Consider the following 18,145-nt stretch of genomic DNA (forward strand, 5'->3'; position numbering starts at 1 on the left):
AATTAAAAATCTTTGGTTTTTTTTTTCTTTTTGAAGAAGCATATTTATGATGTCAGAATCATATGTGTACCAATAGCGTGAGGCTAAAGTGTTCTAGTTCATGGGGTTTTATTTCTGTTTGCATGCCTATAAAGGATATTCTAGAAAAGATCTTCCGATTAATAAAATAAATACACTTATGAATTGCCTCCATCAATAGAATGAGACTGGAAAATGAATGTAGTGTATTTGTGGGGTTTTTTTAAAATTTATTTTCGAAAGAAGAAAGAGGTCCGATTTTAACTGTGTTAGATGTGAAATCCAATCATTAATATTATGAATGAAAACGAATATCTCTGGTTTTAACTGTTTTGTTTTGAAAAAAAAAATGTTAACTGGTTAAAATTGTTTTAATCATCAACTGAGATCCACACATTCTAAGAAATCAATGTTTAATTAGCGAGGCCGAGTCCAATTGGAATGCTCATGACCAAGCACAGCATATCATTCCCATGTGTTGTTGTTGGTATGTAGACTGTATATATCTTTATTAAGACTCACGTGTTAAAAAAATTAAATTTATGACATATCTCGTTTAAGGTTTAAAAACAACAATCAAGACAATGTTGTTTTTCTTGCATTGTAAACACGGTGCTACGGAAGAAAGTAAGAAACTTACTGGCTTAGACAAGCTTGTTTATCTATAGTTAACGTCATCAAAAATTATTTTCTTGGTCTCCATAATATAATAGTGTAACGACTTTTTAAACATAATATGATATATCAAATTCAAAGTTTCCCTTTCTTTTGGACACTCCATTTTTCTCTGTCTTTCCTATCGTTTTTGTGAAATTAACTAACACACTTTACTCAATCCATTCCAATTGTCATGTTCAACTTTTTTCCCATTTAAGGAAAGGTTGTCATCTTAATTTTTGGGTATGATATTTAAGAAACTGTTTTATGAAATGAAAGAATGGCTTTACAAAAAACATAAACTTTACCGTATTATGAATAAGCGTAATGCCAATTCAATGGTCATGACATTTTAAACTTGCGCTTTAAAAATGCATTTAAATGTATAGAAAATTGTATTCAAATTTTGAATTTGTTATCGTATATTTAGACGTTGACTTCAGCATTTTAATAAGTTTTTATTACATTCGTTTCATCATTTCATTTAAATTTCAATCTTTGTTATAATTATTTTAATCCTTTTTCCCGAATAACCGTTTCTAGTTTTATAATGCATATTAGAAATGTTTTAAACCAGTTAATGAAACTTAATCCTTCTAAAAAAAATTAGAATATTTAATCCAATATCATTCTGATCATAAAAAAGAAACATATGAGGTTTGTGTAATTTTATTAACATGGAATGAAAAATATAATTTAATGACATTAAACAATGAAATATCCCCCCGCCCAAGTGTCTAGGCACCATCCTGCTTTACACTGAAAAAAAAATAACAAAACATTGATAATGACATAATCATGTTTCAAATGTGTGAAAATTAAAATGCTGTTCAATATCAAATGCAAGTAAATGAAAATGATCGGTAAATATGAATTTTTGTTTTGTTTATATCGATATAAATACAAAGTTTTACCTACGCTTTTTATGATTGAGTTAGATATCTATTTTTTAACCATTAAATGACCGATCAAATACAAAATAAAAAATCAAAACCTTAATCTTTTTTTCTGCCCCCAAAAAATATTCCTTTTGTTACTTCATTGTTTTACCTTTTTTGTGAGCACCCTTGCTGATTCCATGTCCGCCATCAACAATAGCTCCGAGTCCGGAATCAAAGCCGGCGTCAAATCCGTTCCCGCCGCCAAGGGGCATTCCGCCGCCCATAATGGGCATTCTGCCGTTGTCGAAGCCGTTGTGGCCGTTGTCCCAGCCGTTCCCCACGCCCATGTGATCAGCGAATGGCACTTAAAAGGATAATAAATACATGTTATGATACGTTAAATAACATCAGTAACATTTTAGAGAAAGTAAGTAACATGTTACATGCAGTGGATATTTTCTGCGGGGTGTTTTATCTAGTTTAAATTTCCTGATTGTATAGAACCAGTTTACCAAGAGCTTCGACTTCGGATAGTTGTGTTAAAAATAAATAGATGTAGGCCTGTCTATTTTATTGTAGGCCACTTAGCCATGGCTCTTTGAAATCCACAAGATATGTCTGACTTTTGAGCAAAGATTACACAATCGATGTATATTTCTCTTGAAACTAGCGTCATTTTAACTTGTTTTGACACAAGAATTGAAAGATACATCCTACTGAAAGTCTAAAGTCTTGTTAAAATGGTTCTAAATGTGTAAACTACAAAGCAATCATTTATTCGTAATGTTTTTGGTCTTTTAAAGGGACATACTTCCTGAATCTTGGATTCCAAGGATGGCTACTGGAGCTACCATCCCGGGGTCATGACCCCCTTCCATCCCACCAAGGTTAACCGAGTCAGCGTCATCTGGTTAAAAACAACATTCTTGTTTCATTTTTTTTTTATACATAAAAAACATTGCAATAAAGTTATATTAGCTTTGGTACGCTACAAAATGCATCAGTAATTTCAGTTTTATAGTGGACCGAATTCAAAGGTTGTTTTATCTGAAGTATAATAGAAGAGGCGATGATATGATTTATATTTTAAACTTGAAAAAAAGCTTAAATGATTGACATCAGTTATCTTTGATAGCCTGGTAGAGCATGAGGTTCTTTTTCTTTTCAGTACATTTCAATGATTTTGATACTAACTTACAATCACATCTGATAGTAATTGATTACGAAAACATCTAAAATCCTGACCCAAACGATATTTCATTACAATACTGACCAACTATTACATCATTTCATTAACTGTATTTACATAAAATGAATTGGTTAAATACTGACTGACAAACAACTGACAGTTGTTGACAATTATAATCAATAACTGTATTGCATAACTTACTGACAATGACTCTTCCGCCCCCGCCCATTCCATGATGTCCTGAGATTTGTACTGAAAAAGTATGTACGAAGATATAAGAATTAACAACATCGGTGCGGTTTAAGAAGGCTTTCTCTATTTTTTTTACTTCATTTCTTTTGTGTTTTTTCTATATTGTTTTGTCCGAGTTAACTTGACTTGTAAATTACACATTTTTTTTATCAAGATATCAAATTATAAGATTATGATAAATGATTTTTCACCTGAATAAATACATGTTCAGCCATTGAAATTGATGTACATTTGTTTACTTACCATGATCGGCATCAGCTGTTCAATAAAAAAGAAAGAAACGAATTAAAACAATGTCATCAATCGCATTAAGTATTATATCTTTTATGTTCTTAAAAAAGTGATTTATATGATAAATTCTACAACTGTTATAATATTTAGATATGAATATCGCAATATCAATTCAAAAAAATGAGTTTTTGAAAGATTCTTATTATTGTCTTATTTAACATTAAATCTTTAAAACAAAGGACAGATCACAACAGTTGTTAGAACAATGTTTCACCCACATCCAGACACAATTCAGCCACACAACAAAAGACCGTACCTTTCCTTGTTTAATTTCAAACAATCATGTCAATTACAGTACCCATTCCTCAACAAAGGAAAGAAGCGGTTGCCTTATTTTAACGTGAGTGCGTTTCGTTGTCAACTTTATATCAAATTGCATTTTTTTTTATAAAAAGGACAGAACAAGCGAAGAAACAGAACCAGGTGAAGGAAGGAACTTGCAAAAGTTTTAATTCACGATAATACTTATGTTTCATATAAAACAAAATTATAATTCAATTTGTTAAAATGAAGTAAATTTCTTTATAGTTCATTAATAATAAAATTTATGTATTGAAACTCTTGCAATTAGGATGAACGTTGAAAGGAAGTGATTGCACTTCATGCAAAACAAACCACAGGGTGGCTATTGTACTTACAAACTAAAATGGTATCTGGAAAAAGAAATGTTGAATTGTTTCTATAACTGTTTGTCATTTAATACAAAATTAGAATTCATAATCTCTTACCTGCATATAAACACTTCTTATTCGGGAAAATTGCCCTTCTGTTTAACTTACCTTGATAAGCATGCAACTATAATTAAGACAACGTTTATGAACAGCAAAATTAAAATCCCGGGGCACATTTTGCTGTCTTTATAATTGTCTATTCTGTTAGTTAGGATACATCGTAAAATGGACACCCTACGTACTTGCTATTTGATCTAATCCCATTCCAAGTCCGAGAGCGTTCTGTCCTTGTCCGACTCCGAAACCGAGGCTTGCGGGTCCGCCTAACGCCCCACCACCCCCTCCGTTATTCCCACCCCCGATTCCAATCCCCCCGCCGTTTGCTCCTGATGTTATTCCAATTCCACCCCCAGAGTCTGGCCTACCAAAACCAGCACCGATGGACATACCGCCTGGTGTTCCGATACCTATCCCCATTGCCCCATCTGGACCCCCTGCCCCGAGTGCTAGACCATCTCCTGGCCCATTCCACGCACCTGCTGGGCCTCCTCCTACTCCAATGGCGGCTCCGTCTCCCGCGCTGCCTTTTCCAATTCCATCTCCAATACCAAGACCGAGTCCGATATTTATATCTCCACCGCCACCTCCGCCGCCGCCGCCTCCGTTGCCTTTTCCTTTGTCCATGCCCCCGGCGTGCATGTCATGGCCGCCAATGTCCATGTGACCTCCGAAATCTAAACCCCCTCCGTGGCCTCCGAAATCTAAACCCCCGCCGTGGCCCCCAAAGTCCAATCCATGCCCCCCTCCGGCTCCAAAACCGCCATGTCCACCACCTCCAAGATCAAAATGGCCTCCTGGTCCGTCAACAATGCCAATATCTACTCCAGGTAGGCCAATATTATGTCCCTTTCCTGTTGGAGAGAGGTAGAGCCTGCCTCAGTTTTCTTATCTCTGTGAGTATAGGATTGTCAATTCTGCTGCGACTTTGCAAACTGGCAATGCGTCCGCGCATGATGTGCATGTTTAAGCGCTTTGGGTATTTGATCTGTGAGGTTGTTTAGTCAGTTCCCGTGCGTGGGCCTCTACGCTTAATGCACTTTGTCTTTCGCGCATATAATGATCTGATATGCGTTAATTATAGTCTGATATGTTATTCATGGTTCCCAAAGAAGCTTCTAGATTGTGAAATTTACTTACCTTAACTACACTATGATCATGCATTTCATAGCTTACAATACAGGCGGTCTAGCATTATGGTGCATATTATAGTACAAACATGTTTTGCAAACCATTAAGCACATAAAACCCAACAAACTACAAAAGTTCTTTAGCAGATGATAAGCAAAATAAAATGCATCTTTGAAAAAAAAATGTTAGGTGGTTGAAGTAACTATTCCCGTCACCGAATAGTAGAATGATAACTAAATATTGTATTATTGATAATTCATGATCATTATTAATTAGTTTCTACGGATATTCAAAATAACTATTGCATACTAGCTATATGGGTAGTATTTTAAAGTCTACTTGTTATTTCGCTACACCCCTTACCAATCACATGTGGTTGAATAAAAGCGGGGCCGTGCGACGCTGGAGCAGTACCGACGTCTATCGTTAACAAGACAAAGATTATATGGATATACCACACAAAATCCAAAGTGTTGATAGTACGTTAACTTTCCATCTTGTTAATTTATTTTTTTAGAAAAAATGCAATGTTAAAAAAATTTGATTAAATTTTATTCCAAAAATCAAAAATAAAGCTTTAATATGATTGTATTTAACATTGATAATCATACCAGGTAAAAAGGGGAGAAATGTCATACTGCATTGGTTATATTGTATAGTATTTGTTTTCCGCATAAGCAAAGAGCAACTTTATCGCGTACAACTATTCAAAGGGCGATCAGCGAAATAAATATGCGCATGTGCTTTAGTATTATCAAAAAAAGAGTAAGCCCTAACTTTCTATTCTTTACATCACTTTATCAAATCATATGAATTCAAATATATCATTAAAAAGAAACACTTGAAGTTGACAAATTAAATAAAACCAAATATGTAACTTTAAAGATCTACTTAAGCTTTACATACCTCCCGGTACGGCTAAAATGAAAAATAAAATAGTTATTAGATTTAATTAAAAGGTAATAATAAGGAGAAAAAGCCATCTTTGGGTAAATAATACTCTTTACATTTCCTTTTTTCCATTTTGTTAACAGAATAAGGAAAAAAGGAAAATAAATTTATAAGCGTTACTTACGAACTGGAATGTGTTTCTCAACTGGCACCTCAACTGGGACCTCCACTGGATACGGGACCCTGACGGGTACCTCAACTTTCACTGGCCTTGGGACTGTTAATTTGAAAGTAAGTTTTTCTTGAAATATTTCGATTCAAAGGCATTTGTTAACTGTTTGACGCTATCTAGCTTAGAATTACGTCAATATTAATTTTTTTTTTTCATAAAAATATTATTTGTTTATAATTTTAGAATACAGTAATATTTATGTGTTTATAACGTTTATTTTATTTAGTGATTGAAAATCCATATTTCAAAATATATCTAATTTTCATTCTAACGAATCTAAATGGTATCATATGTAGAATAGAAAGCGAATTGTTCGGTTAATGAGTGCAATAACTGTGAGTTTGTGAGATATCTTGTGAGTTGTGAGACCCATGTTACTATCAATGAAGGGTTATCTCCATATTTAATGTTAAATTTACTTAACAGAAATTACATTCTTCTTTCTTTGCAATTCAGTTCATACAATAAATTTTCATGGTGATAAATATTTGTTTATACAACTATCTGCTCCAAATTTTAAAAAATTTCTTTCGCATTCGTTTGAGTATTGTATGTTAATTTCAAAAGTACCATTACACCAAACATGTGCCTTTTTAAATAATGGTGTCTTAGAAATCAAGCATTACAAATGATAAAAAACCATGATAAAAAAATGTTTGAAACTTTTTTTTACGTTTCTGTTTGAAAACCTCAAAACAATTTTCGGTTTAAATAAGATAAATGTTAGCAACAATACACATTGTTATACGACAAACTGTTAAGCAACATTAACAACACGTGCTTTTTCCTCTGGTAGAGTAAACCAACTTTAATTCGCGTGCGAGAAATTATCCTGAGGATCGTGTGAGCCTCTTTGGCGCGGATATTTCTCGCCAGAATCCAGTTCTCAAATGTCTGTGATATGGTGTATTTCAAAACCTCAACAACTTAATTGCGTTTATGCGTTGCCGCAAAGCAAACAGTTTATATCTTGTGAATTAAAAAAAAACAGTCATGGCAAATTGAAGTTGGTTTACATTATATAAGCCTTGATGAAACTTGTGGTTTGCCATGAACTATGAATGAAGCAAATGCAGCTAATAGACTCAAGCGGGTACCTTATGTGCAAAACTTTAATCGAAATGCAGTTACCTTTTTTCTTTATGATTTTGGGCACTTAAAAAAAGATCAACAAATAGCTTAAATATTTGCAGCAGTTTATCAATTAATGCATGTTATAATAACTTTCATTCTCATGAAGGCATTATACATGTATATTTATAAAAATTAACTTTTACTTCCTCTGCTTCGTGTATAAATATCATTTTTTCGAGTAAAATCCTTAACATGTCAAACACAGATGTTTAATACTAACAATAAAATAGTTCTTACCTTCTTTTACCACTTCAACCTTTTTGTAAACAGGAACTGAAAATAACAATTTTTTAAATCAATTTTAGACAGCTACTCTATGTCATCTTTTTCATTGAAAAATAAGAGGACATAATTTTTGTTCATACTTAGTTGAAAAAGCATTTAAATGATAATACAAAATTATTTTAGCATATTCACTAAGTCAATGAAAAAATAGGGGGTCAACAAGCATTAACATTTTTTATCTTTTACAATCTCTAACCGTCTTATCAATTTGTACATAAAGTCATCAATATATATTTGATACAGTTTAAACTTGCTCACGTGTAAGACTACTGTGTACAATAAAGCGTGAGGAATATCGATCTAAATCCCAAGATTGTGAACAGTTAATCAATATGAATGACGTATTTATAACCCAAAAAAAGCAAAAAATGGGCATTCCTCTTACATTTTGTGATTTGTCTTTGACATAGCATTAACTTGATGTTGATCATTTACATAATCCACATTTCATTATAATCATGTTTACATTTTTTATGCTATATAAATGAGTAAGCGTTTTGTGCAGTAGCGTCGGAAAAATTTTGAACCCCCCAAAAAACTATTACTGTGAGTATTGAAATTCAAATCACTCAGTATGCATAACCATAATATTATTGTGTTAAGATACTGTTATTTTATTATAAGATATTTTTATATAAATTTTCCGAAAATGGTTTGTTAATGATCCTTTAATATTTCATGGATATAAAGCACAAAAGCAGGACAAGGAAAAGGTCGTAGCTGACATCTGTCCTACTAAATGGTTTCACTTATCATTCACAACTCTATTATGAACACATTTTCTTCTTTTTCACAGCATGTCAGAAACGATTCTTTCTTTTGTTATTTACAAACATTGCCACGTACACAGATATAAAATTCACATTACAATCAGAACTATGGTCAGGAAATGAAGCATTAATGCTCAGATTTTTATTAAGTGAATACCATTCTGACTTTACATTCGTAAAGGAAAGCAAACACTGTTTGGATTAAAATTCCATAGTTAAAGATTTGAACAAAAATGTTTTATACTGATAAAATAAAATAAAATAATGAACTTGAAAGCAAAAATATCGATCTAAAATAGAAACAAGCTTCTTTCTGACCAGATTCTCTTTCTTTTCAACATTTATTTATACCTTTGCGAATAATGGTTACAGGCACTATAATAAGGAGAATATACAAGATAAACAACACAATGAAAACGTATCCACGATGTATTTTGATTTTATCAAATTTTGAAAAAAAAATATCTCCTAATTTTTTCAACTTTGAAAACCAACTTTTTTTAAAATTCTATTATATAATGTATAGAATTGCACGGCCAATTTTCACGGATAATATAAAAAAAAATACAATTCAGCTAAAAAATGCGCACACAGTAAAAAATGTGATTTAATTCAAATATAGATTTTTTCCTTCTCATTTTATGTTGCTTAATTGTCTTGGCACTTTCGCATAAGGACGTATGTCTTGAAACTTATAATTCAAAAGACGTTGCAATGATTTTTTTTCCGGATAAAATAAATGAGAACGCGTGAAACATCACATCGCCCTTATTGAAAAGATTAGAACAAACTAGAATATAAACTTACCTTGTTTGACTTTCACAACTGGTACTCTTTTGATGATTGTTTTATAAACAGGAACATGCTTTATAATTGGCACTGCAACTGTAATTATCAAAGTACTGAAGTACTGAAAGCCGGGCTCTTTTGGTGTGTGTTTATGCATATTGTGTAGTAAAGACTGAAAATCTCTCTCTCTCTCTCTCTCTCTCTCTCTCTCTCTCTCTCTCTCTCTGTCTCTCTCTCTCTCTCTCTGTGTCTCTCTCTCTCTGTCTCTCTCATGCTTTTAATGTCGGCAAAGCATCAGAGAGCGACCAAATTTTGTAAGCAGCTATAAACAAAAAATATGTCTGTCTAGTAAAAGTTAAAAAGTTCAACAGTTGCTGCCTTGAATTGGCACTGCAACTGTAATTAAAAATGATTAACATAACGAAGGAAAGTTGCAAGACAGAACACAGCAAATGGTGCTAAGAATAGAGCCCTTACTTGATTAGATAATTGATCTAATTAATAGAAGAGTTATTGTTTATATTTCCCTAATTAAAGCAAAAGATGAGCTTGGCGTAATGTCAATTGAAGAAATTAAATATTTCATATGTTACGGTAGGTGTTAAGAAACGGCTTAGGAATGTACCTTTTTTTATAATGGTCTTTGGTCTGTAGTATCTTTTGTTGTAATATCCTGTAAAAGAAAAAGGAATTTTAAACATATTTGTAATAAAGAGTACTTCCTTAAGAAAGATTGTAATTTTTTTTTAATCATTTTTAATATCAAAATTAGTTTTTAATCTTAAATCGAAATATACCCCCTTATAGTATCTGCGTAACTGCTCTTTTGCAGGGAAAATTGACATAATTTACCGAAGTTTTAGAGGGTAGATAATTAATTGACGCAAATAAAAAAATAACGTTACATCATATTTTACGAAACAAAGTAGTTTTCCCTGCAAAAGAGTGGTACCGCTGTTACCGTGAAGGGGTACATTTCAAATATTAACCATTACTGATATTTCTTTTAATAGAAATTTCTTTAAAAATCCGTACCGTACGATGATGGTCGTTGGTATCTGTAGTTTGACATGTAATCTACATTGAAAAAAAAAAGAAGTTAAAACGATATTAGTAAACTGATTTTATAAATTTCTTTTTCGATATTTATGAAATAGTTTTAAAAACTATAGATAAAAGACCCTTTCAAATAAAGTTGCCAAAATCATGCATTGGTTAAACTTGACAGCAGACATATGAAAATTCCAGGACGTTTTTAAATATTATCTATAAAATATTTGCAAGCCCAAGATGTGTATTTTATTGTTTTATGCTCTACTTATAAAAAGGGTCCACAGTGTTGATTTCTACAGACAGGTGTTACGAGTTCAATGACTTGGTTGTTCAAGGGAGAAAAACGTATGCATGGTCGTAAACCTGAGTTGTGTGAGGGAATAAAAGAGTAGGTTTTTATGGGAGCTATAGAATTTAAAGGTAAAAAGAGTTCGGTTGAGGTGGTTTACAATGACAATTTGTGACTTTTTTTTTTTAAATATGCTTGGCTATTATTATAATTGTTGATGATTGCTACTTATGTGATGCCTTTTTTTTTAAAGAAAACAAACTTTAATTTACCTTTTATTGTATTTAACAAATTGGCAAAATATCAATATCACGTGATGAATACATATATCTGGACTAAAACTCTTCTAAGCCATTTACGACCTACAAGATTTAATGTGTCACATTCACAACGGTTAGATGTTTAATAGGACGTCTCATAAAATTTACAGGTCATGTTGATATAATAAAAACATATACACTAGACAACTTAATAAGTCATTAACCTTTCAGAGTTTTGTAATGATATAAGTCCTTCACTGTTTATGTGTATCCAAATATTGCATAATGAAAATTATCCCTAGTCTCAAGACGTGTTTATTGCTATTGTCAATGTACAACATAATGTAAAGATATACACTCTCAATGTATTAATCCCTACGGGCAGTTTATGACAACATTACATGTCACAAGGTCAAATTACATCATTTAAAACGATACACGAAACACTATCTACCTCGTTCAGTTATAAACATATATACACATTATAACAATTGGCTTTTCTGGATTTTAATTGAAAAAATTCCTTTTCAAGGGGTGTCATTTTTTTGTTTTTATGGCAAAGATCTTATTGTGTGATAAAAAAGAAGGAAACAATAGAAAAACGTCTTTTGCATTGAACGGTTTGTATTTTTGCAAAGACCAGAATACGTTTCTCCAACATAAAATTCCTTTGCCGTAGAACGAGTCCATGCACTCAGTCGGACTTCGTCGGTCACATATGTCAAACATTATGTGGCCCTTTCTGTCATTTCTGACAAGATCTTTGTGATATTTTAAGGTTCATTGAGCATACTCGCTATTATGGAGACGGTTTTGTCAAAAGTGACCATTCCTTATTTTTTTATTGAGAGTTAAAGACATAGTCATGAGGCAAGCGATGTCAGTGAAAACGGTGGAAAGAGAAATAGAGGGCAAGGATAGAGAGGAAGATTACTTTATCTAATTTACATACATGAAAAGAGTGAGAAGATCATAATATGACTTACTTCGTTTATATCCATGGCTTTGTGCTGGTATGAAAATAAAACAAAAGTTAATAGATATAGAAAAAAATTAATCACCAATCAGTTAAACATGTTTATATATTCAAAACAATTCTAAAGTTTAAAAAAAAAAATTCATTGTCTTTAAAAGACATGATTATATTTATAGCTTTTGTTTTGCAACTCGGCCATAAACTAATCATTTTGCATTACGAAATAAAACAAAATAATGTGCAAAATTTAAAAAAAAAAGAGCATATTCAATATTGAAAAAACACACTAAATGTTGTGCCAATAGATAGTCGTAATTATATTAAACAAGTAATATTTGTCTATACGTAAGGAATCATTCCCTATATTGAAATAACACTACTAGATATTGTGCCAAAATGGCAAGTACTATGTTTAACAAAAATAACTATAGTTATTCTATACCACAGGCTGCCAACCTGAGCTGATCGGGATCGAGTGTCAATAATCTTTGATAAATGAGCGCCATGCTACTGACCATGAACCATACATGGCCAGCTCTTGAATTTGAACCACACAAATGACAGACCTGTGGTCAGAATCTGTCTGTGTTTCTGTGGTAAAGACGTTCACACACATAAAGCTCGAGCTGATTCGTCCATCTACTGACCAGCTATTTTTTTCTTAATGTAAAGGTTACATTTTTTGTAGCTTCTTTGCTAGGAAAATAAGGCTAAATATTTTTAATCAAAAGCTGAATCTTAAAAAATTTCGAGTCCTTTTAAACTAAGTTTACTGAATGAGTTCCTTGATAAGAATTTAGGAAATAACCTGTGCTGTAAATTGTTAGATATAACCACAATTTAATTATCATACACTACTTTTATTGTAAGGGAAAAGTATTAAAATTGAGCAAATTGAATAACTAATTCTGAAAAGTGAATTCTGTTGCAGTTGATTTCCTAAGTGTGAAACTTAATCGTAAGATTACATTATACTTTTGCATGTAATTTGATAATTTTCTTTTATCACAATATTGACGTAAAACATTTTTTCTCAGTTTTTAATTCCGCCTTGATGTGATCTCAAAACGACAGCTGCTTTAATATTTTTATGTATGTATAACGCATGTCATTGGAAAGTCTTGGTGAATGTAAACTTACCGCTCTGTACCAGGGCTACAAAAGAAAAGAAATACCAAACTTATTACTTTGTACGTGATAAAAACACAATGAACATCAAAGCACACAAAGGATATGTTCATCAAAAGACCGCTTTATTAGAATATGATAGCAAATTGATGTCGTCCATTGTTAAGTTGTCTGGAACATTGTTAGATGTATCATAAACAAAATGCAGTTCTGCGACATTGAAGAAAACTTTCCTTTTCTTTCTGTAATATTGCGTCATTTTGTCCTTCAAATGTCCGATCAGTTGTTAGATATTTTTGTACAAGTTTCATCGGGATATTTTGAGTTATTGGAGTTACGATTTTTGTTTGATTTCGACTAAAGAAGTTGATGGTACTAAAGTTCTAAATTGACCTTTTATCAAACATACTGAGATATCTGTAAAATCTCTTAACGATTTGACATCGATATGCGAATTAGCAAGCAATAATTTTTCAAGTAATTTCAAGCAGTTGCAATGTCTAGTTTTTACGCGATTGCAAAATATTAATTTCGTAAAATTATGTTACACAATTAATAACATTATTTGTATGACGCTTAATTGTTAATTAAGACATTAAAAACCCGCTCCAATTTAATCAGATTTTTTTTAATAATTAAAAACGAAATGCTAAAGAAAAGTAAATGATTTATGTAATGAAGCTCAAAAGCATGAGACAGACAAAATGTAACTTGGTAATCTGTAATTCTGGTTTAGAAAAGAATAAACTGTGAAACTGAAATACTTTAATTTCTTTTTTCATAGAACTCAAAAGAAAAGTAAAAAAAAAACATAATGATGCTGAAATGTAGGATTGCTTACCTAGAATACAAACTCCCGCTAGTATCCACACGGAATAATTGGCCATAGTTCCTGTCTGGTGGTGAAATCTCTCCCGGACTTTCGGGCAGATTGATCAAGACAGTCCTGCACAGAATGAAGCAAAGGCGAAAGAGGTCATGTGATTTATTTATAGTTGCGCGCGCTAAACTGGCCGTACATGTCAATCAACTGTCCATCGCTGACATCACAGAGCTGCATCGGAATCAGAGGGGCCTAAAGAGGGGGATTTTGAAAATAATTAAATGTTATACTCGATTGCGTTAATCTTTAATTGGTAATCAATATCAATTTCGTATGTTGTTTTAATTTTTTTATGTGTTTGTATTTGTCAAGCATGTGTCAAACTCCCTGATATGCATTAAGATTTATAATGATCGGATGCTGAAATAAATAATTTAATAAAAAATGAATGGTCTTCACGCTTTCATTGCATTATCTGCAAGAAAATTGGGCAATCATCTAGAAACCACGCGTACCTTTTCTTGTACATTTTTAGAGTTTAGTACAAAAGACAGTTTAACTGTGGGTACCCGAAGGGAAATACTTAAATGTCAGGATGTTGACATACTTGAAACATATAAGTTGAAAATTCCCCTATCCTTTCCTTTCGCGTAATTTGTAATTCGTATGACTTATTTTATTTCATATATCTGACACCAGTTATATAATAACACGGTCTATAATGTGCAAAGTCACTCTGGGATGTAGGCAAAGATCCATACATACAAAACAATAGCAGTTTTATTACAATGAACACTACTGCACGATGATTTTAAGCATCGTAACAAATTACTGTGGTTTCACAAATTTTCGTTGAAACCAATTTTCGTGGATTTCGTTTTTAAATTGATCCACGAAATTAAATGTTCATTAAAATGCAATTTCTATTAACATTTTGTATTGCGGGGGTCATTGGCCACGAATTTACATATCCTTGAAACTGTGATTTTCACTTTATCCACGAAAATTGATACCCTTGAATATTAATGAAACCACAGTATGCAAAGAATCCTGAAACAAATCTGAGTTTGTTTGGTTGTTTTTTTTTTTGTTTTATTTCTTGTTTATTTAGTTGTTTCAAAAGACAAAATGGTTTGTTTTTTAAAAACTATCATTCGTATTGTTCTAGAAAAAGAAGAGTACATTTATTCCAAATATAAACGTTTGCAATGTGTTTGAATATTTGTTTTTATAATGGATGGCGTTTAAAAAATAAAGATTGTTAACTGATTTTTGCAATTTCACACAGAGAATTTAAACGATTGGAAAAATGAATTGTAATCAGTTTTGCCCAATGGAGAACTTGCAGTTGAATATTTGTGCATGATTCATGTCAGTATAAAGCATCAATACGAATAAGAAAAGGCCGGCCTTTTAAATGGTTTCGTATTTAGAAATGCTATGCAGTGGGCAATTACATTGGGTTTTTTTTCCTTTATAAATATACTTATAAGTTCAAACCATGATTTATTAACATTCGACATGTACTAGTACAAATACTTTCATAACAATACAATCACTATATTCATGTTATTTCTCATTAATTATTGTTTATTAGTTGAGATTATTTTTGCTTGAAAATGATGAAGTATGTTCATCTATCAATGTTGTATTTGATGTCTATTCACAGTCTACATTAGGATGTTTAGGGTTTCTTAACGTTTCTACAAACGATAAAATATCAACAGCGAGTTATTTGTGGCGAATTAAGTTTGACCAAAAAAGTATTTAAATGAAACCACTTCTATCTAAAACATATACATTTGTTGTAAATATTAAAAAAATAGGATTTTGGACATTAAGTGCATGTTTTGATTTCTGATGCAACATAAACGTGCTTTTGCAAGATCGTTCTAAGTGTGCAAATCTGGTCTTATGTTAACAATGTATTAACATATGGAATCAAAATGCAGAAGAGATATATTAATCGGGGTTTTTGTGCATGATATTAACGGAATTTTTGTGCAAAAAAAAAAGATACTTAAAAGTTTCAGTTCAAAAGCGTAGTACTTAAGAGCAACATCAAGCGGAACTTTGAAACTGTTGTAGCCATATGCAAAATTTCGAAGTCAGTGTATTTGTTGATTTTTCCAATATAACTTTTTTATTTATCTATTTTTAATGCTTTGGGAGGTGTCTTAGAGTTGTGATAATCGCCATTGCCAGGATATTTGCTGTGAATGTTAAACCTATATAAACATTACGTATCCACCGAATACAAAGTATCAGCATTTTACGAGCACTACATGACATAATGATGGGGGACAATCCATCCAAGAACGGGGTCGATCGATTTAAGGACAAATATCCAGTCACTGCAGAACGACAAACTAGCGCCGTAATTACCAACATATTTGTGCACTGTCCGAGATATAAAAGTGCCAATGTGATTGTGTTTATATGTAATATAAACATGTTTCTTGTATATTCCTGTCACGAGGTCAGAACGAACTCTTATTCATGATGACCTTTGCTTTTGACCTTTTGTGATCCTTGACTCTGAATAGGTTCCTTGTGCAATGTCTCTAAAAATTATTTTGAAATTTTCGTATTAAAGATTCTAGAATGTTCTAAAGGTTGGGTTAAGATCTGCAATGATGCCTGCAATCTAGATAAACGCACTTCGTTCCCAAAATTAACTATTTCTATACATTTTTTAGAAACATATATCGCGACATCGTGACTAAACATAAAACTTAAACAAATTTTTTTCTCAAAAAAACCGGTTGTATTGACAGAAGAAAAATTAGCTTGTTTCGCTCTTCAATGATTATGTTGCAATATGGTAACCAGTCATATAATGCAGTCATAACTATATGAATATGCATCTATGTATTATGTATATATGTATTTATGGATGAATTTCAAACGCATACTATAACAAATATAATTAACTGTTGGCCATTTTAAGTACCTTGACCAAATTTTCATTTTATAGGACTCTAAGAATTAATCACTGCATCTATCGGTTTTATCGAATGTAACATTGTTTTCCTTAAAAATCCTCATCATCATATAGATTCAATATGTTTTAATAAAACTAGATATATATTTAACTGGAAGCATAACTAAGATTTTATTTTTATATTTATTCCTGGAGAGAGAGAGAGAGAGAGAGAGAGAGAGAGAGAGAGAGAGAGAGAGAGAGAGAGAGAGAGCAATATTTCACTTTTCACACCTGAGCAAGGCAAGACATGATCAGAAGATAAAAGTAGGATATTAAAACGTCAGATGTATCCGCTAATATGACTTTCTGACAGCTCCAGATAGCGGTCAGCGCTTGTCTAACCCTGCGAACTAGATAATGGGACTGCAACACCTATGCTCGTGTTTCTCAGAAGAAGAAAAAAAACAGCCAACTCAACCGTGCGTATCAAACGGTACAAGAGATCGTTGCTTGATTTTCAGCTAGACTTTGCGTCATACACTGCAGTTAACCAGCTTGAGGTTATGGAATTACATAATGTGTCATGAATTATGGCGTGTATTTACTATGGAAGATATTTAATAAGCGCAGTGGCGTTTGACAGGGGATTGCTCTTTTCGCCTTACGGTTATATAATGACATCAATTTGTTACAATTACTCAACGGGAAATGATAATTGTTTAGATCCGGAGTGTTTGGGGGATTTTTATTACAAATGAGGTCAATGTAATTAATTTGTACCATACAATAAATTTATTTTTCTGTGGATTGCTTTTGCTATGACATTGTCGACCTAACATAGTAACCCGTTAGACTAAAAATATCAAAGCAGGTCTAACTTGAAATAGGAATTTTTAAAAATGAATATAAAATACATTCTTTTAATTTTGTCATTGAATCCAAAATTTCGATTTAAATTAAACAAAGCAGATTTAACTTGAAATAGGAATTTACAAGAAATGAATTTAAAATACATTTTTTAAATTTTTTTTTCATTTAATCTAAAATTTTGATCTAAATTAAACAACAATATTCTATGTCTGTCTGTCGGTATGAATGAATGAGGTGATGGGTTTATAAATGTAGGAATGAATGTGTTCATGTATATGCTAAACAACAAATTAACTTACAAGTTATCATCATATGACAAAAGGCAAGCTTATTATTTATTATCCAATTATCCTTTGTCTTGCAATTGTATACAAAAAATATCAATAATATATCACTCTGTAAACTGGAAAATTATACTAATCTCTCGCGTCATCCATATTTTTGTAGGAGAAACGGAATACGAATTTTATTACTCGTTTTTTTTTCATTTATACACCAGCACAGACCTCAGTGTTTATCTTAAGCAATGTATGATGTCATTTTATTTTTCCTTTCATTCTTTAATTTTTTTT

At 31.9% G+C, this 18,145-nt stretch overlaps 1 protein-coding gene across 9 annotated transcripts; it reads right to left on the reverse strand.

Annotated features, from left to right (window-relative positions):
- Positions 1 to 1,328: 1,328 nt before the first annotated feature.
- On the reverse strand, positions 1,329 to 13,951 carry LOC105326722 (uncharacterized). 9 transcript variants are annotated; one of them, XM_066088578.1, is made up of 19 exons: positions 13,796 to 13,951; positions 12,967 to 12,981; positions 11,837 to 11,860; positions 10,284 to 10,325; positions 9,874 to 9,921; positions 9,267 to 9,344; positions 8,811 to 8,834; positions 7,642 to 7,677; positions 7,402 to 7,425; positions 6,223 to 6,315; positions 6,054 to 6,065; positions 5,511 to 5,567; positions 4,202 to 4,870; positions 3,927 to 3,941; positions 3,241 to 3,255; positions 2,947 to 2,997; positions 2,368 to 2,463; positions 1,726 to 1,920; positions 1,329 to 1,434 (listed from the first exon to the last, which is right to left on the reverse strand). In XM_066088578.1, the coding sequence occupies exons 1-19, from the start codon at positions 13,839 to 13,841 to the stop codon at positions 1,430 to 1,432; spliced, it is 1,545 nt and encodes a 514-aa protein (XP_065944650.1). In that variant the 5' UTR covers positions 13,842 to 13,951; the 3' UTR covers positions 1,329 to 1,429. The 9 variants fall into 9 exon arrangements, with proteins under 9 accessions (XP_065944650.1, XP_065944855.1, XP_065944706.1 ...); XM_066088783.1 differs by having other exon boundaries at positions 4,496 to 4,870; positions 13,796 to 13,949; XM_066088634.1 differs by lacking the exon at positions 8,811 to 8,834 and having other exon boundaries at positions 13,796 to 13,950.
- Positions 13,952 to 18,145: the final 4,194 nt, after the last annotated feature.

Source organism: Magallana gigas, chromosome 1 (assembly GCF_963853765.1).
Source record: "Magallana gigas chromosome 1, xbMagGiga1.1, whole genome shotgun sequence".
In the NCBI taxonomy this organism is placed as follows: Eukaryota; Metazoa; Mollusca; class Bivalvia; order Ostreida; family Ostreidae; genus Magallana; species Magallana gigas.